This window comes from Ciconia boyciana, chromosome 6, assembly GCF_034638445.1.
Source record: "Ciconia boyciana chromosome 6, ASM3463844v1, whole genome shotgun sequence".
Lineage (NCBI taxonomy): Eukaryota > Metazoa > Chordata > Aves > Ciconiiformes > Ciconiidae > Ciconia > Ciconia boyciana.
Genome location: NC_132939.1, coordinates 57,545,970 through 57,569,375, shown reverse-complemented (window position 1 = coordinate 57,569,375; position 23,406 = coordinate 57,545,970). Strand labels below are relative to the sequence as shown.

At 49.6% G+C, this 23,406-nt stretch overlaps 1 protein-coding gene across 4 annotated transcripts in view; it reads left to right on the top strand.

The window, feature by feature from the left end:
* The first annotated feature begins 1,689 nt into the window (after positions 1-1,689).
* BCL11B (BCL11 transcription factor B) overlaps positions 1,690-23,406 on the top strand; it is a 90,305-nt gene continuing 68,588 nt past the window's right edge. For 2 of the 4 annotated variants that reach the window (XM_072864789.1, XM_072864786.1), the window contains exons 1-2: positions 1,690-1,747; positions 15,275-15,640. In XM_072864789.1, coding sequence (XP_072720890.1) covers positions 1,690-1,747; positions 15,275-15,640 — 424 coding nt within the window. Of the gene's footprint in view, positions 1,748-15,271; positions 15,641-23,406 lie in introns of all 4 variants that reach the window. The other 2 variants (XM_072864788.1, XM_072864785.1) reach the window with 1 other exon arrangement.

The window sequence follows — 23,406 nt, the reverse complement described above, 5'->3', positions numbered from 1 at the left end:
GAGCGTGTGTGCGTGTGCGGAGCGGGAGTGTGTGCGCGCGTGTCCCGCTACCATCACACTTCGGGTAGGGAGAGAGGAGGGAGAAAAAAAAAAACCCCTCTCCCCAACCCACACAGCTACTCGTGGTGTTGTAAAACTGTTCGAAAGAAATGAGAGGGAACGCGCTCGCCGCCGAGGAGCCGCGGCAGCGCCTGGAGGGAAGAGCCGCCCGAGACCCCTCGGGAGCTGCCGCTCCCGGGCACGGACGGCGGGGAGCACGACCCAGCGCCCAGCCCGGACGGCGGAGAGCGGCCGCCGCAATGAGCAACGGCGAGGCGGCGGCACCGGCGGGCAGCGCCGCAGCCTCCCGCCCGCGCCTCCCTCGGCCGCCGGCCGCGGAGCCCGGCGCGGCGCGGCGCGGCCCCCGGCAGCGGCGGCCGCCCCCGCCCCGAGCGCGGCCGGGCCGCCCCGCCGCCCCCGCCCGAGCCGCCCCCGCTGCGGCCGGCGCCGGGCCCGGGGAAGTTTGGCCGTGCGGGGGGATGCGGACCGATTCCTCCCCGCCGCTCGCTTCGCCGCCGGCGCTCCGCGTCCCCGAGAAGGCAGCGCGGCACAAAGCCCGGAGCGGCTCCCGCGCCCCGCATGTGCTTTAGTTTGCGTGCGAGCGCGCGTGTGTGTGTGTGTGCGAGTGCGGGTGTGTGCGGTGTGTGCGAGTGGCGTGTCTTGTTCGCTTGCAGGGTACAATGTTAAAAAGCCACCGCTAGTCGCCCCCAGTGCTCCTACTCTCTGGGTCTTTTTGTCTCTAGTGCAGATTAAACGTCACGTCCGCACTTGAACTTGAATTTTATCCCATTGTACAGAGGCAGCCCCAGCCATAGAGAGACAGAGCGCTCCCAGAGAACCAGGACTCCGCCATCTTCACATTGCAATATATAATAGTAATAGCCAGCACCAGCCCAGCTGCACTGGGGGCTTCCTTCCTTCCAGTCCCAGTGCCAGGCGAGGGGGGAAGAGTGCAAAGTGGTGCAGGAGCACTGGCAATCCAAAAGCACCAGGGCAAAGCAGTGCCACTTGAACTGGGAAAGAGGAGACACAGTTTTGGCTACCCCTTTTCAAAAAAATTCTCTCTGTATATCTACCCAGCAAGGGTCAATCTCTGAAAAACATTTTTTTTTTTTGGCAAATTTTTCTGTGTGGGGGCAATCCCAATTCGAGTACTTTTTTTTTATATTACTGCTTTTTTTTGCTTTTAATTTTTTTTTAAAAAAAAAATTTCTTTTTTTTTACCCTCCTGGTGGAAAAGCGCACTTGCCAATTTGCCAAGCACTCTGGAAAGAGGGAAAGAGAAAAGTGTCACTGGCGGTGCATATCCTCCTAAGTTCAAGAAGAGATCTGGAAGTCCAAGTGGCAGAAGCAGTGGAGAAAAGACAGAGTGTGTGAAAGAGAGAGGAAAAAAAGAGCGAGAAAGAGCTTTTCCTGATGATGATGATGATGATGATTTTTAATTGAGAGGGGATCCCATCCAGTGCACCACAGCAGCAACAAAAAGGAGGCTTTTTTTTTCCCTTTTTATTTTTTTTTTAAAGAAGAAGAACTCGATAAAGAAGAAGAAGAAGAAAGAGGAAAAAAAAAAGAGGAGGAGGATCGCCCCCCCAACACATCCCCCCAAACCAGTGCAGCTCTCCAGGCGATGCCAGTGTAAATGCCAGGGCAATGTCCCGTCGCAAGCAGGGAAACCCGCAGCACTTGTCACAAAGAGAGATTATCACACGTAAGTTTGAACTTGGAACCAGACCGAGCCGAAATCGAGGAGCAAAATTAGGGAAGGGGAGGAAGCGGCTGGGGGGGGAGACTCCAGGAGAAACCAAAGCTGGTAAATGACTTCAGAGAGAGGGAGAGGAGAAGGGAATTAAAGAGGGGAGGGGGGTGTGTGGCTAGGGGGGATGGGCCGGGGGTGGAGGGGGGGAGAAGCCCGAAGTTTGCTGTGCGTTTTTGCAGCGGTGCGGAGGTGAGGCGGGCAGGCCGGCGGCGTGGAGCGGGGAAGGCGCTGCCGGCGGGGAGAGCGCAGCGCGGCGTGGCGTGGGGCGGCGCGGGGCTCCCCCGGGGAGCGGGTGGGTGTGCGGGGGGCGGCGGAGCGGGCCGCGCCGCTCCGGGCCGGGCCGGGCCAGGCCACCCCGCCGGGGCTCCGCCGCTCGCCCCCGGCCCCGCTCCTCGTCCCCCGCTGCGGGGGCAGCGCGGAGCGGTGGGAAAAGTTGGCCGAGCGCCTTGCCTCGGCGTGACAGCCGGGCCGGGGGGTCAAGGTGGGCAGCGAGGGGGGGAGAAGCGGAGCGGCCGGGGGGGACTCAGCGGGAAGCCCATGGAGGCGCTGGGCCGGACGGGGCAGCGCGGGCCGGCAGCGGCGGGCGCCGAGCCCCCCGGCGCGGGGACGCGGGGCAGGTAGATGGGCAGGCTGCACCCTGCCCGCCCCAGGTGCATCGCCGGCGGGGGGAGATAACTCTCCTCCAAAGCGGGGAGGGGGGAGGCAGGATCGGCTCGGCTGGGGCTAGAGGCAGGGCAGGGGCTGCAGAGGGGCCGGGGGCGGGCGGGGGTGTCTGTCGGTGGCGGGGGGCGCGGGGAGAGCTGAGGAGGGGGACGGGGCTGGAGGGCAGGAAATGCGGGCCGGGCAGCGGCACCGGCTCCGGTGCCGGGGCAGGAGCGGAGGCTGCACTTTGCCGAAGCTCCCATTGTGAAATGAAAACACACACATAACCCCCCCCAAAAAAAAATAGGGAAGGAAAAGATAAAGCGGGGGAGGGAAGGAGGCGCCCCCCCGCTCCAGCATCCCCCTCCTCCCCGTTCCCACCCCTAAAGCCCGGGAGAGGGGCGAGCGCCTGCAGGCAGAGTCGGGGGCAGGTCCCCCCGCCGGGTGCCCCCCTCCCGGGCTCCGCCGCTCCCGTCCCCGCGGGGCTTGTGCCGCGGCGGGGGTGTTTGGGGGCATCACCCGGGGCGCGGGGCCCCCAGCGCTCCCCGCTGCTCCGCCGCCACCGGGGCACGGGGGGGGAAGGGGGGGGAGGGGGGGGAGGGGTGTCCCCATTTCCCTCCTATAGTATCGGACCCGTTTAGGGGGCTGGTAGAAAATGCCCGGAGCGTCGTGGGGAGGTTTGGGGGGCGGAGGCCGGGATGGGGTCCCGCACCCCGCCGGGAAGGCCGGCCGGACCCCCCCCCTCCTCAAGACGAGCCCGCAAGTTGCTGTGCTGCGGGGGGCGGCGGCGCGCACGGAGCCAGCCCGGGGCTGAGCCTGAGCCGCGGCGGATCCGAATATTTATGTTGAGATTTTAAAGAATTTAAATAAATAAATAAAATATTCCCCCGGCTTCTCTCCCCTCCCCTGAAAGCCAAGAATAGGAGCCATCTGCCAGGAGCATTTGGTGCTTGCGAGCTCCTCTCTTTCTTTGTTACCGGTGATAAATTTCTGTTTGTAAGATTTCCTTGGGAATCAAGACATATACGTGTATATAATTTTTCCACCTCCTGTGAGATTTTTTTTTCTTTTCGTAGTGGAGGGTTGTGGGGGGACGGTTTGGGTCCCGAAATTTGAATTTCTTTTTCTCTGTCTTTCGCTTTTTTCTTTTTTTTTGGTGTGCGCCTTTATTTTTTAACCCGTTCCTCCTCCCCCCCCCCCCCCCCCAGCCCATCAGCTGGTGAAACACAAATGAAGATGCATCTGGTATTCAGCTCTTTCTGGGGGGGTTGTTTTTAATTCATTGTTATTTTGGAGTCAGATTTGCATCACCATAAAAGGTGGATTCCCCCCTCCTCAACTCCCTCCCCTTCGTTAATTGCATTTTTGTTTTTAACCATCCGATTTGGAAAATGCCTTTCCCTTTTTTGTTGGTGGCTTCTTAATTCCCCCCCCCCTTTTTTTTTTTAAGAAAGAGCATCAACAACCTAAATCGCCCTGTGCAATTTCTCCCACTTCTTTTCTGTCTCAGTTACGAGATGTGGGGTGTTGAAAGGGGGTGTGCGGAAAATCTGGTTTGTTGCGCGCGTCTGAATTTGTTTAAAAGGGTGAAACATTTCTTTTCTCGCTGATGTTGCTGCTGGGGGGGGAGGTGGGGTGGAGAAGAGAGCCAGGTAGGTTTGTTCTTCCAATTTGATCTCCTTTTCTGATCGCTTTACTTGAAAGTAAATAATGAGGCAGGGGAGCATTAAAAGGTGCCGAGGAGCTGCGCGTACAATGGGTTTAGCGGGGAGGCTGGGGAGGAATGGAGAGCAGAGCGGTAGGCAGCTTCCTTCCCTCCCCTCTTGTATTTATCTATCTCTCCATCCTGAGGAAGCTGGCGGAGAAATCAGGCTGCATACTGAACAGTGGCAGGAAAAAAATGAAGGTATCCAGGGGAGGAGGGGGTGGGAGCCGGGGGGGCTGCGGCTGGGGCTGGGGTTGGGGCTGGGGGGGCAGGAGGCGCAGGCATTTCAGCGCACAGGCGCCCGAGCCTCAGCTGCAGACTTGCAGGAGAGGGGGTCTCAGTCCACGCACCCTCGGGAAGGTGTCATTCGTGGGGGAAAAGCAGCCAGGGAGACTGTCCTCTCTGCAAGGGGGAGTTTGGAAAGTAGCGGGCAACGGCATGGGAAACGAAAACACTGACAACAAAATAAAGCCAACCCCAAGCCAAGCTCCCCAAGCCAGGATGAATTGATACTGTTTTCTGAAATCTTGCATTTATGTCGTGTTTAGCTTGGGCTCCCCCCCCCCCCCCCCGCCCTTTTTGGCATCTGTCAGGAGAGTTGCTTTTCAGGATGGATTGGAGGTCTGCGCCAGGCAAGGAAAGAGAGACTAGGAGAGAGATGGGGAGACAGCGAGAGAAGGGCTTTCTGACACTGCTCAGCTGGAGTTTATTGGGTTTCATGCTCTTGGTGTTCAGAGAAACGTTTAGATCCTGAGTGTAAAACAAACAAACACAAAAAGCAGAGCGGCTGCAATGTAGTTGTGCTCCAGAGTTGCAGCGTCTCATTAGCACAGTGGTTTTTAAGACTGCAAAACGGAGTGGCCTGTTTGTCCTTGCCAGGCTCACCCAGGCAGCCTTGTACAGGCAGGACAAAAACAGGGGAAACACATGGAGAGAAAAGAGCAGCTCTGGACCTTTCTTCAGTCGTGGTGGACAGGACAAACTTGGTAGCTGAGCCCACTTCCGTAGGTGGACAAAGCAAAAGAGGCGATTATGTAGAGAAGAGGAGGCTGAGCTGTTGAGCTGCAAAGAAACGTTATTTTGGTTTGATTCAAATTGCTGATTTTCCAGCTTAAGATCTTTTTTTAACTTGAGAAATCTGTTTTCAAACTAGCCCTGCATTTTGTATTTGAAGGAAATGCAAAAGGTGAGAGCATGTGAAAAGCTCGCTGATAGCAGTTTTGCGGAAGGCGGCAAAGCAAGAGCATTTCTGTAGAGCAGCAGCAAAGATTGGGAGGGAAAGGCACAGTAAAATCATACAATTCCAGGTAGAGAGCCAGGTTTCCCAAGGAGGCTCTTCAGTACCTGGTCAACAGGTTCCCTAGGAAGAGTAATAATTTCCCTTATCGCTTTGTATTTGTACATAGTCATTAAAAATAATAATGAAAAAAACCCCTGCAATTTTTTGCATGTCAAAGTTTTGCAAATTGCTTTAAGGAGCTTCTCTTAAAATGCATTTAGGTTTAGTGCAATTAATGCACTTTTTCCTACAGAAAAAAACCCACACCAATGTAATCAACTCTAATACAAAGAGAATGTAAGCTGTGACTGAAGAATTAGAGAGGATATTATTATTATTTTGGAGATGGCTGACTTGTTCATAATACCCGCATAGTTGCACACAGAAAAGCTTAACCTGCTTTTGAAAGACATTACATGTCTTAGCTTTAAATAGGACAGGAAAAAAAAAAAGGTTGTGTGCTGTTGACTTCCAGGTTGCCTTTCATTTGATTATATTTGTATCGGACTTTCAAGATTAAAAAAAAATACCAGCACATTTTCATAGTTTCTGGTCTTTTAAAATAATTTTTAAAAAACTGGTGCAGAGTAACTAGACTGTGGATCTAGGTTGTTTCGTCCTTTTTGGTTGATGTGCTCGGTGGCTTAAATAGATGTACAGCGGGTGAGAAATCATTTTGCATTTTTTTGCTGGTCGGCAGATGCAGAGCATATTTTGTCAGGCTTATTTAAATATTGAGAAATAAAAGTCTTCAAGATTTTACAACCCGGCTGCCTTTAATAGGAATGGTTGGAGCCCTCGTCTTGCGCAAAATGTATGTTTCTCTGCAGAACAAAGGGTTGTCTCCTGACATATTTGACAATAATTATGACTTAGAGGAGTGTGCGCTCGTAGAAGTAGTACAAATTATTGATATCAGTTACCGACTTCAGCTGACACCTCTTCGGCGGCTCTTCCCAGGGCTGAGCTTGCCGCTAGCAAATCCTTCCCCTTAAAAAGCCGCCTCGCACAAGCCTTTTGCTTCGCTCCCACACTTCCTACCTGGATTGCTTTGCGCTCCGCGTTGTTTGTTGATGAAAAAGACGGTCCAAAATAAACTTCGCTGGCTTTTTTAGTTGCCTCGCAAGCCCGCCTGGTGCCCCCGGCTGCCAGTGGCGGCTGTTGGCGACTAGGGGGAGCTCGTAGCCCGTGTGATGGCGGGCCGGCCGCGGCCCGGCGCGGGCTGCGCGGGTGCGCTGCCCCGGGAAGCAGCAGCCGCCGCGCCGGCAGCTGACGTCGCTGCGAGATGTTGTCGGTGCGAAGCTGTCGCCGTGATTGCCATGCGAGGGGCTGTCCCGCGCTCGCGGGGGCTGCGAGCGCGGCCAGCCCCGTCTTAGCTAAATCGCCGCTGATTAATTGACTCGGGCGGACAGGAGTTTTTAATTAAAATTAGTTTTCAACAATGCCTTTTGTTGGCAGCGCGCGATGCTTAAATTCTCGATTTGTTGTTGTCGGATAGCGGTCGGGGTAATGATACCTGTGCGTGAGCGAGCCTCTGTGTGTGTATGGGGGGGAAACCCCACGGAGATCCGTTTGGTTGTTCCACTGGATATAAAAACAGAGAGCGAGGAAGCTGGAGGTCTAGGAGAAGGTGTGTACGGCAGTAAAGCAGACATACACGCACATAATTTGGTGTTGATTACATGTCAGAAAGCCACATGTACCCCTGCCGAGAGGATTTGATATTAGTTTACTGTACTTTGATCCTCAGGTCCGTATAGCAAAAAATCTGCAGTTCCTGCAAATGAAAATAAGCATTTCTTTTTCTAGAGAAATAAACAGAAAATCACATCTGTCATGTAGAAGTTGCTGCTGAGCAGCTCACAGGCTGCTCTGCCGGGCTTGTGCTGCAGTCGGCTTGCGCCTCGTGGACAGACTTTAGTGGGACGCTTTCTTGCCCAAACATATAATTTTGTGGCGTACACACGGGAAGCTTTGATCAATGGACGTTTATTTCACCTAAGCTGAGAAATTAATCAAGTTATGGTATTGTAAACATAGCACAAGCATCTTCTTATTTTTAGGGCACAACATGTGGATGGAGGTTATCCCGTGACAGGAAAGCACGCTTCATTCTAACCTGAAAGAGAAGTAAATTAGGTCAGACAAAAGATCAGGGCTGTCATCAGCTGTACAGAAACCCTTCACTCTTGGGTAGAGAGGGCCAGCAATTTATCTGATGATTTCTCTACTTCATTTAATATTTGAATCGAGCTAGTTGGAAGCATATAGACAGCAGCCAGCTCGTTTAACAGACCGGTAAGCTGAAGAGCACAGTGCCCAGGCCGCTGATGATGCTGCTGTTCCCCAGCCATGGGGAAAACCTTTCCTTCTCCCCTCCCGAAACCTCAGACTTCGCCCACTGTGGCTTTCTTTCCATTCCATGACTGTTAACTTTTACCAAGAGAAACAACGATCCCCCCTCTCCTCCTCCCTGTCGCCTCTGCCCACCCAGCTCATGCACACCCATGCTCCCCTTCCTCCCGCTCCCTCCTCTGCCTCCCACCTGTCCCACTCCCCCAGGATGAAGCCTGGTGGAAAAGTCTCCCCGCGGAGACCTGCTACCCCAAAATGGCTCTCTGCCTCCTTGCCAGAGCATTTCCTTCTTTTTGGTTGCAGTTCTGTTTCTCCAGGGTTGTGTTGCAGTTGTCGGTTGAATTTGGTCTCCCCTTGGTAGCCTCCAGGGAAAGCACGCGGAAAAATAAACGGGGGCTGGGGGTTACCGCCTGCTTTAAAGTTAGCAATACTGTAAAAGCACTTGGTGAAACATCAGCATTGCCTGTAGATGGATTTATATATATGTATCTTTTTAATGAGGGAGGGAAAAGACATCAATAACGGTGTGCATTGATAAATGCGTGATTCATTCAGCTGGTCTTACTACAGCACCTTCCTCTTTCGCATTTATTTACTTTCTTAAAATGTATCTGGGCAGGCTGTACACCGTTCCTCGGCACCACGGTTACAGCCTCAGATGCAGTTGTGTGTTCAGCTCCTGAACATCAGTTAAATTTGCTTGCTGTCTGCCCTCCCTCCTGAAAAGCTGTTGCTTGCTCCCTACTGTAGACCCTTGCTGGAGCTTTAAGTAGCAGCTTCTTTTTTTTTTTCTTTTCTTCCAAAGGATATATAAAAAATGCCTAAAGCAGGCTATTCGAAAACAAATTAAAGCAGAGGGACACACTTCATGCGTTGCAGGCACGCGCCAGTAGAAGGGGGTTAGAAGAATATCATCATTTTACTGGCAAAAGTGACACCAGATCGGGGATTTGATTAATGGTGCAGCATTCACAGGGACTTAGTTCTGTATTTTTGACATGTGCAAGTCTTTTGTGTAGTTGCCTCAGTGCAAGGAATTCCGTTTTTTTTTTCCTGGAGCAGCTGATAATTTGTGTGTGTGCTGGATATGCCCAAGGTACTTTCCAAAGACTAAGCACTAGACAGCACAGTATAAAAAAGGAATCCAAAGTTAAGGGAGAGGGAAGAAACACACTGGTTTACTTAACTTTTTTATGACCTCTTTTACTAAGCCACTGGAAGAAGCCATAAATTCGCTGAATGTTATAATGAATATGCTTCAATGAAAGTAAAAAAAAAGGCTTAAGAAAATTGTATATGAGCAACAGCGTGCCATACACAATTGAGAAACACAGTCTCTTTTGAGCCTGATATTTAAGAAAAGAACAGAGCTGTTGTGTGTTTAATACATGTTCAAAACTAATTACTTAATTTCGATCATGCCTTTTAAATCCTTGGGAAAGAATCTGTGCTTCCAATATTCTTTTCTACGGCAGTTAAAAGCCTGTACCCAAATACTGTTCCTTCTCCTTTTGTGGCACTGAGCGCTCCTTTCTCTCCTTGGTTGTCGTTTAGTTTTAAATAAAACAAATGTATTCACTGGGGAACAAAGAATGCTTTTATATCACATCATCACATCCCATTTTATCTGCGGAGATTTACAGCTTCTGCAGTCTATAGAAAAGCCTATGCATTTTCCGCTCTCAAAAGCAGTAAATATTTTTTTATGAACGTATAGTTTACTTAAGAGGAGACACGCCACTCCCTTCTTTAACACTGTACATAGTTTCTGATGAAATAACATCTGACAAGTGTTGGAGATTCGTGCAGATCCTTGGATATTCTTGGCTTTTGTTCTATTTGGGTCCGGCATGGTTATTGTGTCGTTTTCCTTCTTCTTTTCCCTAAACCCTGATGTGTTGCCTGGCTTTTTGTGGCGGTGCTTGGGCTTGCTCTGGCTCAGGTGTGTACAGAGGGTTAAACCGCTTTCTGAGGGATTCAGGCTACTTCTGCAAAGGGTGTCTGAAGTACGGGCGTTGCAGGAGAGTCCTCTAAGTTGCAGCTGTGTGGGGCTCGCTAAGGCGTTGGAGCAAAATGGGTTAGCTCCCTCCACCCTCTCTCCACCGCTGGGTCCTGGTCCCCTTGCTGTCGGCACCCAGCAGGGGCGGCTCGGCGGGCTGTGCCGGGGCGGTGGGCTCCATCCTGCCGCTGCGGGCAGGTGTCTGTGGCCAGCCCGCCCTGGCCACCACCACCCGCCGTGCCGTGCTACCGTCCGGCTCGTGGGGACGGCGGCTGGAGCGCGGCGGCAGCGGCTCGGCAGCTGCAGCGGGGCCACGCGCAGCGCGGCGGAGGTTCGCCGCTGCTCCGGCCGCCTTTGTGCACTTTGTACACGCCTGAGAGTTGCTCGGAAAGTAAGGCAGAGCTGCGGGCCCCTGTGTTTCTGGGGCTTCCCGACCAAGTCGCGTCTTTTGGCCAACTCAGCCTCAGACTTTTATTTTAAAAAATATAAAATACTCTGAACAATTGTTTTTCGGTCCTCAGAAAAATTAAAAATTGATGGCAGATAAGCAGTGCCTAGTACCGCTGAGTGTGATGCTGATGCAATATGTAGGCATAAGCTCAACTCTGCACCTTGCAACTGCAGGGAGCTGCGGGGAGGCTCTGAAAACAGGTTATTGATAAACTTCGACGGCGAGGAGCCGTGTTGCCCGCTTTGAGCAGCGTTAGTCTTTGTGCAGAGAGGATCCTGACACCGATCTCGGCGATAACCCAGCTAGAGTGCGTGTGATCTGAGCTATTTCCGTTAAACATGTTGATGTTACAGTAAATGTGACATGTGGGTGTTAATTGAAGGGACATCGTTTTCAGGCCTGCTTTGGGCCAACACCCTGAAGAGCAAGTCACTTCTTTGTGCTCGCTCCCCAACTAGCCTGAGCTCTTTCTGGATGTGCCTTCAACACAGCAGCCACTGTGTGCGGAGAATGGCGTGCTCTCCGCACACAGCAGAGACACAAACGGCGTGCGGCACGCTTGTGGGCGGCTTCCTGTGCCTGGCTGCCAGGAGCCGTGCCCCCATGGTGGACCCCGGGCAGCCCCAGCTCGTCCCGGAGACGGGTGACCCCTGAGGTAGCCCGTGCTTCGCCCCCCAGGTGGGCACAAGGGTGGGCAGTGGCGGCGGTGGGGTGCGGGGCAGGCATGGCACCCATCCACCATCTGCGGTGAAGGCAGTGGCAGCGCTCGCCTTAACCCTCCTGTTATCGATTTGTGCAGAAACCAACCGTGGAGGGGAGGTTTCACACGCAATGCTTTGGCCCGGCACCAAACTGATCCCTCTTCCCCCTTTCTCTGCCTCCTTTTGATACCGTGGGATGGGAAAAATACGGAAGAGAATAGGTTGGCAACTTTCAGATCCCTTCTTACCTTGGGTCTGCAGTGCAAAAAAGAAAATAAATTACTGCTGCCTGGACCCAGCCTCACCCAAACCCCGTGAACAAGCATCCACAGTTTTGTCCTCAGAGGCCTTGGAAACGATTTTTAGTAACACAGTCTTTTTCACTATTAATGGGTACGATTTTGAGACATCTGACAGGCAGAAAGTAGTTAGCATGTGCATTCGCTTTAATACTGGGCATGAGAGTATTGTTTGCATGGGGCACATATGCTCTAATGATGTCACCACGCTGAAGCAGGAGCGCTGGTGGTTTTGCGACAGTGCCTTTATGGAATTAAGGAGTTTGTCCACTGTATTTTGGCGTGGTAGGCAGCCAGAGAGCTTGGAGATGCTGCTTAGGGTCCAGCCAGCAAGTGTAATGCTTTTCAAACCAAAGCGAATGATTTAGATTGTCTGGTTGCATTAATTTCATGAAGACATCGGATAACAACAGTGTCACTCACGTCCCCATGGATCGCCCGCCCCGACTCGCTGTGCTCCCTCGGCAGGCAATGCCAAGGCAATCCTCTTTGGAGGAATCTCTGGGTGCAGGGAAAATGCTGGGCACACCTTAACACACCTGGAAGAACCAGGGCACGAGTCCCGGCTGGAAATAGCTCGTTTGCATTTTTTTTTTGCTTTTCCCACGTAAGGGAGATGAGATGTTTTCCATTCTCCTTTTTTGTGTGGCTTGATTTTTCCATCTTAAAAAAAAAAAAAAAATAAAATACTCGTGAGGAAACACCCTCCTCCCCCCAAACCCAGCTACCAACAAACAGCGATAAAACCACAGAGTTAAATTCAAATAATGTGAAGCGACTCATTTGAAACCTGCAGACACAAGTGGAGTCAGAACTTTAGATTGAGACTGGCCTAAATTGCCCCATTGGTATTAAAGGACTCCTTAAACAGGCTAAGATCTTGGCTGATGTATTAACCAGGCATGACCCGATGCGTTATGGGCTGGACTTGCAGGCTTTTTTCTCTTTTCCTTTGTGGGTTTTAAATCTCTCCTGTAATGTTACTTGAATGTAGGTTTTTAATGGCTTAATTGAGTTGTCAATAGGAAGCCTTTTCTTTTTTTTTTATTCCAAGTAAAAAAAAAATGCAAATTGACATGGATAAAATGCATTTGAAGATCTATTCAGTATTTTGTTTTTCATTCTTTTATGTGTTTTCCACATCCTGAATAAGGGGATGTAATATAGCTTCTGCATTGTTGGATGTATGGCTGGTCTCATGCTTGATGATTTATTAAGCTCAAATCAGAAATAGAGTCGAGTAAAAAAATCTTTTGATAGTTTGAAACCCAATTACTACCGATCATGAGGGCTCGGCGTACCAAGAAAACGAAAAGCTGATTTTCGGTAATGTGACGACTGCCAAAATATGAAGGAATACCAGATGTTATTTTAAAAAAGTGCCATTGCAGAGTCCTTGGAAAGAGAGAGTGAGCGAGTGTAAGTGAATAGGCATATGTAGATTTAACTAATATTCAAATGAAGTGTAGAACTGAAAAGAAAGAATTCGCAACATTTTAGCTGTTTAAACCTCCCTCATGTTTCCACAGACGCCTGGTCAGGACCCTTACCAAATGCAGCAGTTTTGTTACGTTTTCTGAAGAGCACAATTTAAATCGCAGGCAAAAAAAAAAAAATCCTCACATCAAAAAGATAATAAAGTTGAGATCTGTGCTTTTCTTTTTATTTGTTATATATATAAATGCCAAAATTCAGCCTTTGTAATTTGAGAGACAGACTTAATCTGAAGGCTTTACAGGAATGTTAGGTGAAACTAATAACAAGCATTTTCCCCTTCTGCCACCTTTCTTCCTGACAACCCTTGGTTCAGTTCCTGTTTTCGTGTTGTCTTTTCCAGCTCTTTGTCCCATCTCCTGCGTGTGTATCTGCGTGCCTGTGTGTGCCTCTCCGTGTGTGTGGGTTTTTTTAATATTTTGACACTCTGCTCCCCCTTAATAGGAATTCTTCCTAGAAATAGCGCGCACATTTCTAAAGGACCCTTTTCACAGTCCTTTTCTTTTGGCTCTAAAATGATGTATATGTAATTGGTAATTAAAGGTGCAAGCTCTCTTCAATATAAACAATATTGCTCAATGTTAGATCATTAAAGGGAACCGCAGCACTAAATAATTACCTTTTGCATCGTGACACACTGTTTGCAGGCATCTGCTCCCTTCCCAGCGGTCCCTGTTCAGCGCAGGGTTATGGTTATGTTTTCACTAAGGCAAGGAGGCATCTTTTTGTGATATAAATTGGTGAATTAATTATGTAGTATTGTCTTCAAACTCCTTTTAAACTTAGATTAAGGGGAAAAAGGTAATTAATGGTTTTCAGAATGCGTATTGTGCTGTGTATTTGGTAAGCGTGGTGTGAGTTAGGAAACCGAAGCCTTGCCGTGCCCATCGTCTGCTCCAGCAGGATGGTCTGTGCTCAGGCACTTCTCTGGGGTCCCAGCCCGTCTCCTGCTGCCGCCGGTGCTGCTGCTGCTCTCTGCTTTGCTGTTAGTGAGCTCTGGTGCAACTTGTAATACAGCTGGTAGATGCACCGATCAATTATTTATTCTGGAAGGCGAAAATGGGGGCGATTCTTTTTCTAAACTGCCTTTTTCAAGGCTCAACCATTTTTGTTGCCAGGTAATACATTTCACCTTCTACCTCTCGTCCCTTTCCTATATGTTTTTTTTGCAATTTGGTGAAGAGTGGGACAAAACCCCTTTTGTTTTTGGCCAGGAGGAGAATCCAGATCTGAATTATAACATCTGTTTATCTCAGTCTCACTTCTTTGAGATATTTGTGTGACTTGCTTTCCCCAGGAAATCCATAAGCAAACCGCTCGGGCTAATAGAGAACATTTTTCCTCCTATTCCTTTAATCCTGATTCGATTAGAGGTCTCACTTGCTGATTTACATACTGTTAGTTCCTCTATTTTGTTCAGCCCAAATCCTATAGTCCTTGCAGAGGCAAAACAGCCTTAGGCGAAAGTCAGTGGAAATTTTGCCCAAGTAAAGACCAAGGTTTGTACGATTTGGCAGTTACAGGGTAGAACAAGAGAAAACAAACCAAAAAACACATTTTGCCCCAGAAATGGATTGTGATTCATAATTATTTTATAATGTAAGAATTATCTTCAAAATACCCATTAAAAACGCACTGTGTTTTATTAATTGTGAAATGAGAAGTTACTTATTTCTTAGAAACTGATGCAGGTCACTCAGAAACGCTTTCCCAGTCTTTGGGGGTAATGGTATGAAATCCATCAGGTCCATGGGCAAGATTTAAACAAAAAACTTTTATTAACCTATATAGCAACTGCAGGGATATTTGACATCAGGAAAACGAGTGGAAGATTTCAGGCTCAGCCAATATTCCACTATGTTAAATAAGTCCCTCATTCTCTTTCCCACTGTACACACTTTTGAAACCCCTTAACTTCTCATGAGACCGTATCCTGCTTACCTTACTCTTGCAAACAGTTTGCTGTAATTTGTGCTAATGGGTGGTCATTTAACCTTGCTGGTATCTTTGTAATAGGACAAGGTCATACTAATTTTGTGTGCCACATGGAGCCTGATTCTGCTTGTTCGGAGCACGCAAGCACCTTTTCCTCCTCTCTCTGAAATAGGAGGAGAGGTTCAGGTGCATAAGATTTGCTGGATGGGGGCTTGGCCAGATGGCTGGGAGATGTGGTGGGAATGAGAAGGTGGGATAAAAAGAGAGGAACTATTTCAGAAAGTGACTTGGGGCTTGAATGTTTGCAAAATGGCTCTTTGCTGATATCCTTGCAGCGCTGGCAGCAGTGGGAAGGAGCTGTCAGGAAAGCTATGCCAGGTCAGCCTTTCCATTTTGTTTCAGGCAGGCTTGGTTGCAAAATATATTGAAATCATTCTGGGAGAGCGGAAAAGCTGAAAAATAAAAGAAAGATCTAATCAGGCTTGGCTTCTTTTGGGGGGTGGGGGGAGGCTGGGCCTCTTGTGATGCATCCTTCAGAGTCTGTGAACATTCAAAGCAATCTCTTTCTCTTCTCCTCTCGTCCCTTTCCTCCCTCTTTCTCCTTGTCCGTATAAAGCAGAGGCTGACCATGTGGAACCGGCACTCGCCGACGAGGATGAGAGCCTGGCAATAACAGAGCCGGGCGGCATCAGCATCGCCGCAGGCGGGACAGACCCCGACTTGTTAACCTGTGGACAGTGTCAGATGAACTTCCCGCTGGGAGACATCTTGGTTTTTATAGAGCACAAGAGAAAACAGTGCAATGGCACTGGTGGTGCCTGCTATGAAAAGAGCATGGATAAGAGCAGCCCTCCCCCCTCCTCACGCGCCGAGCTCAGGAAAGTGTCAGAGCCAGTGGAAATCGGGATCCAAGTCACACCCGATGAAGAAGACCGTCTTCTCACGCCTACAAAAGGAATTTGCCCCAAGCAGGAGAACATTGCAGGTACAGCATGTTTTACACTCAATCAACTGCCTAGGTAATCTTTTAACAAGAGCCCTCTAGAAAGTGCCATGAAACAGAGGCTTCAGTAACAGGTCTTTATAGGAGCCATCGGCCTGGAGGATCCTCACGGCTACGCAGGGCTCAGCAGGGCTGTCCACCCCACAGTTAATTCAGTGTAGCTATCTGCGCAGGGCCAGCTCCCGGAGAGAGAGACCTCTCAGTCCCCCGGGAGAGCCAAGGGACAGCCTGTACACATAGGAAAAAGCAGAAAGCTGGGGTCAGAAACCATTTCAGGAGCATCCTTAAGCAGGTAGCAGTGGTGGAGGGGTAGGGGACTTTGGTCACATGCTCAGTTCAGTCCAGTTCAGATACCCTTTGTCACATGCAGACCCACTGGGAAGGACCAAATCCCCACCCCACTGAAGTCAGTGGAAGAATCCTCTTCCCACTAACTGCAGTGGGAAGAAGATTTGGTTGCGAGGGCTAAAGCAGGGGTTCATTAAGCCCTTGCTTGGTCCTTCCGCTGGGGTAGATGTCGGCTTCCTGGTCTGCATTGCTGCCTGTGCCGCCTGTCCTGGGCCTCCGCAGATGGCTGGAGTTGGGTGGGTGACATCTCCATGCACATGCATGCCCCAAATGGGGCTTTTGAATGAGGAGACAAGAGCACAGGCTGGCCTGGGTGAGCAAATTGCAGGCATTTCTTTTTCTAAAACTCTCGTACATGGTGCCGTTAACATTTACTCAGTGGACCTCCCTGGCTCAGAGGTGGGCAGGCGGGAGATGGTATCCACCTGGGCGAGCTCCTGTGCAGCAGTTCCTGCAGAGCGCCCGGCACGGGGCCACTTCCATCATGCAGGGTGTTTCTCCCCTCTGCAGCGGTGAAAGGAAGGCTTTGCTCCCTGCTAGTGAGTGAGGATTTTATGTTACACAGCAGGATCTCCCCTCAAACAGGCCTTTTTTTGTTCAAATTGACTGTAATCTATACAGAAGACCAGTGGCAATTTGTCTTTGCTGCCACTATTCCAATTTCTCTAGGAATTGTCCTATGGGATTAGATCTGATGGTCCAGGATCCTGCCTGTAGTAGAGAAGTCCCAATGAGTGGATCCCCAGAAGACTTGTGAGAGGCTCCTATCTTTACAACTGAAGCTTAAGAGATTCCTGCTTTTAGCATCGGAGGTCTCTGAGTCAGTCCCCAGCATCTCTGATGGGCTTGGCCACCATTTAAATGAGGATGCGGGCTTTGAACTGCTGCAGGCTTCTGATCTCCAGATGATCTGCCTCTTAGGAGATGGCATATGCCACCCATTGACTACCTTGTTGTCTTCTAGGAATCTTTTTTGGGTGCAGTCACCATCTTGGCATGGGGCAACTGGTAGCTTTGGGGGCATTAGCAGTGGCAGCCTGTGCTGTAGCGCTGTAAGCAACCCTACTGTAAGACCTGACCTCATCCTTTCCTCATCCTTCTTCAGCTTTCCCCGTCCTTTTGCAGTTGTGAATGCATTTCTTGTCAGAGCTGACTACCTCATGGTGTAGCAGCTTTGAGGGCTAGATTTCCTTCCCATTTGGTGGGAGCAGAAGAGAAGTATTCAGGACCACCTCCTCCAGTCTGCTGAAGGCCTCCTGAATGCTGCTGAGCACTATCAATAGCTGTTGATCTCTGTGCGAGCTGATGGTGCTCAGCCCCTTGCAGCGGGTGCCCAGTGCTTAGCAAGGTTGCTCCAGGGGACCTACGCTGCAGTTGCAGTCCAGATCTCATCTTTTACTAATCTGTGCCCAAGTTCAGTCCATAGTGAAATATCTCAGTGGCTATACCCAGCGCAGAGGGTGCTGTCCCGTCCCAGCTTCTGGGGGTCAGCATCAATACAACTAACGCTTTTGCCACGCAGAAAATCTGCTGAGGGAGGGGGTGAAGGGGATGTTCACATGTGGAAAAGGCATAAAAAAAACCTGAAAAGCCAATCTGGAGCACCTAATCTCTTTCAGACTAAACTGAATATCAAATGAAAATATGTAGGAAAGATTTTGAATTGAGAAAAATAAAAGGGTTTATCATTTGATTGGCATTTTCTCAGCAGTGCACGGAGATAGGGACATCCACTAAACAGTGCAGTAATAATGCTTTCTCAATTAGGAGCCCAGCTCTGAGATAAAAAGGTGCAGTGTCCTTCCATATTTTTTTTTAATAGCAGCGGATAGTTTTCAATAGTAGGATAAAAGCCTCACTTTACAGCCATGGAGGGTAGCCATGAAAAACCCACAGAAGTCATTCACTGGAAAGGCTTTAGTGGGATATACCAAACCCCTTATTTATATTTCAATAGAAAGGCTTTCTGCATTAGCCAAGAAAATCAGAATCTGCATTTAACATTAAAGGTATTTCCCAGTGAGCGGCTGTAGAGCATTGTTGTTAGATTTGTTAAAAAAAGAGACTAAATACGATTTCATAAAAGGGAAACTTAATCTCTAAGGCAGCTTTCTCCCACCCCGCCACCCCCTCCCTTTATTTTTTTATTTTTTTGGTAATAATGCAACAGCCTACAGTATTTTTACTTTATATGTGACGAAAGATATTCTTAGCCTTTCTGTACTGCGACAGGAAGAATGAATTTCTTTATTCCACCAAGAAATATGTAAAATAATCCCTTAGAAGTATGGGGAGATATGTTTGTTCAAAGCATTTAAAATGTTATTTTAATCAAAGGCACAAAACACTCTACATGCTGTGTCAGCTAAAGGAGACCATTACATTTTAACAGCAAATCATGCTCTTTTTCCCCCTCCTAGCCAGCCCCCCCACTTTGAAACTAACTTTTTTTTTTATTAAATAAAAAGGCGAAAAAGATTAAAGAATAAAAAAACTTCAGTGGCTCAAATGTATAAAGTAATTTAATATGGTGGAAGCATTAATTATTTTAGCTTAATTGAATTCTGAGGACTGCAGTAGTTGCATTTTTGTAGACAAGCTCTGTTTATTATTTCTTTGTGTAGATTAACAGTAAAGGAAACATAGATAACTTTCAGTTATTTATTGTAAAATAAATGTGTCAATTCATGTGTAAAGCAAGCTGTTCAAAGATAATTGAGTCTTTATATTTGAAGAGGGAAACCAGAAATCACCCACTCGCCACTCTGGCTCCCTGAAATATGCTGCCACCGCTGCTGCCCTCAAATAGGTTTCAGCTCCTCTCCTTGATCTTGTGTTATTTTTGTAGACCTTCTTATTTGGTCGAAATGATCTGTGCGGCCTTCTGCGGTGTGACTAAGCTGCCAAACCTTACAGCTTCCCATGGCTGAGTGTAGCAAGGGTACGTCAAGCGCTGAGCTTGGCTCTGCCATTGCACCTCTCTTCCCTCTGGGCGTGAAGATGTTGGGATGCAGCACTGCACCGAACGTTCACCCTGGCGCAGGGTGCTCCGGAGCCCTGAGGTCTTTCTTTCTCTCTTTCTTTTTGCCTTTCTTTCTTTCTTGGTAACACTGCTTGCTCTGGTCACTGAGTGCCTCTTGACCATGTAACAGACCTTGTACCGCTTCGAGGGAGGCAGGAGTGTGCAAGGAGAGAGCTCAGAGCTCAGGAGTGTGCAAGAATTCGAGTGCACGCAATGCAGATCTCCAACTGATATTTCTAGATATCAGTAGAGACAAAGGCAACTTTATCTCCGCAATCAGCTTTTAAAGACCTTTTGATAATGAAGTCTATCATCTTTCCCTGACTGGTAACGCAAATCCACGCTTTTCAAAGCGCTTTCAGTTAGTGACCACTGTCCATAAGGTGTGTGGTAGCATGTTAGCTGGCACTGGGAGGACATGACTTGCTTAGGAGCAGTTTGTCCTGTAAAGGTGTTTTTTTTTTTTTTTCCAAATTGGCTAACCTGTTTGAAAATCAGTTCTGCCTCTCGTACAGAGGGTGTGATAGTATCGAACAGATGTACCAGATTGTCGCACAGCAAAACACAGCCAGGCCAATGAGTTGGCTAGGAGTTATCAGTCACTGCTTCTTTCACTTCACTGCTGGCAAGTATTTTGGAAAAAATTAGACCACTGTTGTATTTTATACCTCTTTTTATCTTTCATATTTATGAGATCTTGGGCATAACCTGGTGACTTGTCCTGGCTGAAGAAGGTGCTGGGGAGGCGGCTCCCGCTGTCCTTTGATTGATGGTATCTCCTGTCCTCACGGCCCTGCTGGGCTCACGGGCCACCAGGCTGTTCTTCAGCACGGCTCTCTGAAGCGATCCAGATTAAAGAAAAAGTGCCAGTCGGCTTGTTTTTAATGCTGGATTGTTTCAGAGAACCCTGGCAGAGGAGGGAGCCTTGGTGGGGCAGGCACCAGACCTTTTCCAGCTTCGCTGCTGGCCTGCGTGCTCTGGGCAGCGTACCCTCGTGGACAGAGAACCAAACCAGCGGCAGAGGTTCATTAAGACAGCGTAGTTAATTTCTGCAAAGATGGTGCTAGGAAAGGGGAGGGGGCTGATTGAAATTCCTCGTTCATCTGGTCCTGGCCGCCAGTGCTGGGCTCCATACGTTATGTACTTGAACTAGATGTGCATCGTGAAAAAAGGCTCCCTGTCAGAGGTAGGATTTAACTGCAACCCCTGCTCCATGAATGTTCATTTCAGGCTTTTGAATGGTAAAACTGCCAGTGAGAGAAACTAAATAACTCGCATGTGCTGGAAGCCAGAGATAAACACCGCCGCAGGTTGCCATGAAATAGGCTATTTGATATATTTAGAATTGTTATTTTTCTCCAAATTAAGATTAGTTAAATCCATGTGTGTTGTGTGAGTGATTGTTAACTCAATGGCATGGATTATCCTTTTTTCAAATCATGACAGCTAATTATTATTGCTGTCTACCCTGAGACATTCACTTACAATGTACCATTATGGACCCGCGCACCCATATTAACTGTAGGACTCAGACAGCCATCGTGATGCCTTCACACGTGAGGGGAGGAAAACGCGAGCCGAAGCAACCCGAGGCCTGCGGCAGCGATGTCGGGCAGGTTGGGAAGAGGTGTCCTGAGCAGTGCCGAGCCGGCACGGGGCACGGGGGCCATCTCCTTCCCGAGGCCCCTGTGGCACCAGGTTCTGCTGCCAGCACCTCCCCAGGGTGGTGGGTCTTGCAGGAGTGACTTGTCAAAGCCAGGCCAGGAAAAATGCTACACGGGGAAGAAGAGGCTTCCAGAAGTGTGTGGTAACAGAGCTTGAGAAACTCGTGTTGCAGCTGAAATCCTTTTCGTGAGGCTTTTCCAGGCTTGTTTCTTCCCTCGTGTCTGCCAGGCTTTTCCTGAGTGCAGAGGAGTTACCTGGCCTCCTCCTTCTCCTCCTCTGCAGCTTCACCAGGTATTTAGCAACGTGTTTTGCTAATTGGTGTGGCTGAGCAGCATAGGGGGTGTCAGCGGCAGCTCCGCTGAGAGCAGGGTTAACAAGCAAGCCTCCTGCCCCCGGGGGCCTCGGCTGAGGTCCTGACTTGGGTCTCGGGGAGAAAAACAAAGCGGGTGATCTCACCCAGAGCCCTGCTTCCGCCCGGGGCAGGGTGGAGGGCACGTCGGGGGAGCCTGGCTCTCCTCCGGGGGACAGGGCACCCCCAGCCCACAGGAGGGGCCCACAGTGGCAGCTGCCCTCCCTCCCCTGGCTCGCTGCAGCTTCAAGCACGACGAGGAGCTGCTGAAACGTCGACGGCTTAAAGTTTTAAGGCTGCCGGTGAGGCCAGGTGGAGGCTCTCCAGCCTTGTGACCCCCCCTTTAAGGGGTCCTTAGGGCGGGTGGTGTCGAGGGCATCCTGTGGCAGCTTGGCAGCCCCCCATCCTCGGTGTGCCCCTCCGTTGGCAGTGAGGGACGGCAGGGCCGCAGCTGCTCGGCGCTGCACAGCGTCTCCCGCCAAGGCACGGGTAAGCACCCTGCTGATCCCGGCAAGGGTTAAAGGTGAGAAACCTGCTGATTACGAAACCCTTTCTTCCCCTTGCTTGAACTCCACCGCACCCATGTGGCGTGGCTCCAGCGCCCGCTGCTCGGCCCGGCCCCGGGGCCACTGGCCGCCCTCTCCCCAGGCCGCCCTCTCCTCACCGCCATTTCGGCTTGCCCCCAGCCATGTCCTGTCCGGGGTCCGGCCCGGCCAAGCACCGAGGCTTTCCCAGCATCCCCGAGAGTCAAGTGTGAAATTAATCACACCGAGTTTTAAAAGCAGACTAAAAAAAACCCGCTGAGGAATATTATGCCCTCGATTCTCCCTGCCGGCTTTAGCTTTTTGTTTTGTTCCTCTCACCATCCTGTTTTTCACAGTTATTTTCTGCGCCCTGTGTGCGGTTAGCTGGACTCCCACGAGGCCAGGACGGCAGGTGCAGTGCTGGAGGAGCGGCGGGCGGCCCGGCTCGCCCCACTCTGCCCCGGTTTCACCTGGGGTAACTCCCCTGAAACCGGCAGTGCCACGCCAGATCGATCGGGCGGCGCAAACGAGGACCTGCCCCTGAATGCACGGGGTGCTGAACAGCAAAATGGGAGTTTGCTGCTGTTATTTTCTCTCTCTCTAATCTCCCTTAGTTATAGTCATCTTTGGGTTTATGTGTGACAATGCTAGGTAAAACCTTTTCGACAGAAGTGCCATTTTGCAGGCTGATGAGAGGGGATTTAAGAAGGTCATTCAGCACACATGGCCAGAGTCTTCTCGCTCTGGGGTGGATGTGTATCAGGAGTCACTCTTTAAGAGCAAAACTTGCTTGTTTGCACCAGCTCGGCACTGCCGTTACCCTCTTTTAATTCAGTGGAAGGACTCTGGACTTACTTAGAGGTAGAGCCCAGTCAAAATGTCACCCAACAAAGTGGTTTTTTGCCTTTATCTGGGCCCTCTTGTGAAATTAGTTGGGCCATGTGTAGGAGACTGGAAACCCTGTGTGCATCTGATTATTATTAGCATGGAAAGACTGGTAGATTTTTTTAAACAACACTAATGGTAAATGATGAAAAGGCACTGGTCAGCCAGTCATTACTCATTTTTCTTGACGACTTTGCGAGCAACTGTTAGGAGCAAAGTAAAAGTAGTGCCCAACTATCCTATAGACTGCTTTGGCATTTCTGTAGATGTGACTAATAGCAATAGGCTTGTGCTCAGTGGAGTATTGGCTGCAAGAAAGGAGTTTGTGTGCATTCACAGGGGAGTTTTGCACTGGGATGTAGCTGAAGGAAAGCTGGTTGCATTGAAGTACTATGAAACAGAAAAGCTCCCATACAGATAGAAAAAGTTGCTGTTCCTCTCCGACGCTGAATAAATACATAAAGGCACAGAAATGGTTCCTTTGCTTCAGCAGGACAGAAGTGCTGCTATAGCATGAGGCTGCCTCCCTTCATGTCTTTTCCATAGATTGTTTTTCTTTCTCAGCCCATGTTTGAACTGCGCTGCCTGTACACACAGTGACCAAATCGGCTGTGACATAAAGGTTGAACCTTTCTAGGGTTTTTTGGAGATTGGAACATTTTTCTATCATAACCGGAGAAAAAAAACCCTGTGAAGTAATCATACTTTTTGTACAAGAAAGGCTTGGATTTCTATGTCATGTCACATAACTTCAAAAGGCATAGATTTGGGGCTGAGTTTCAGTGCTGGCTTTGGTGGCCGAGTGGGAAGATGGGAACCCGGAGGGTGAGAAATAGAGGAGAGAGGCCAGGTATAGAAATAAAACCGTGTTTCTCAGCAGACAACCCTGGAAGCCTGGAGAAACTGGGTAGATCACGGCTGGGGAGACGCACGCGCTCGCTCCGACGAGAGCATC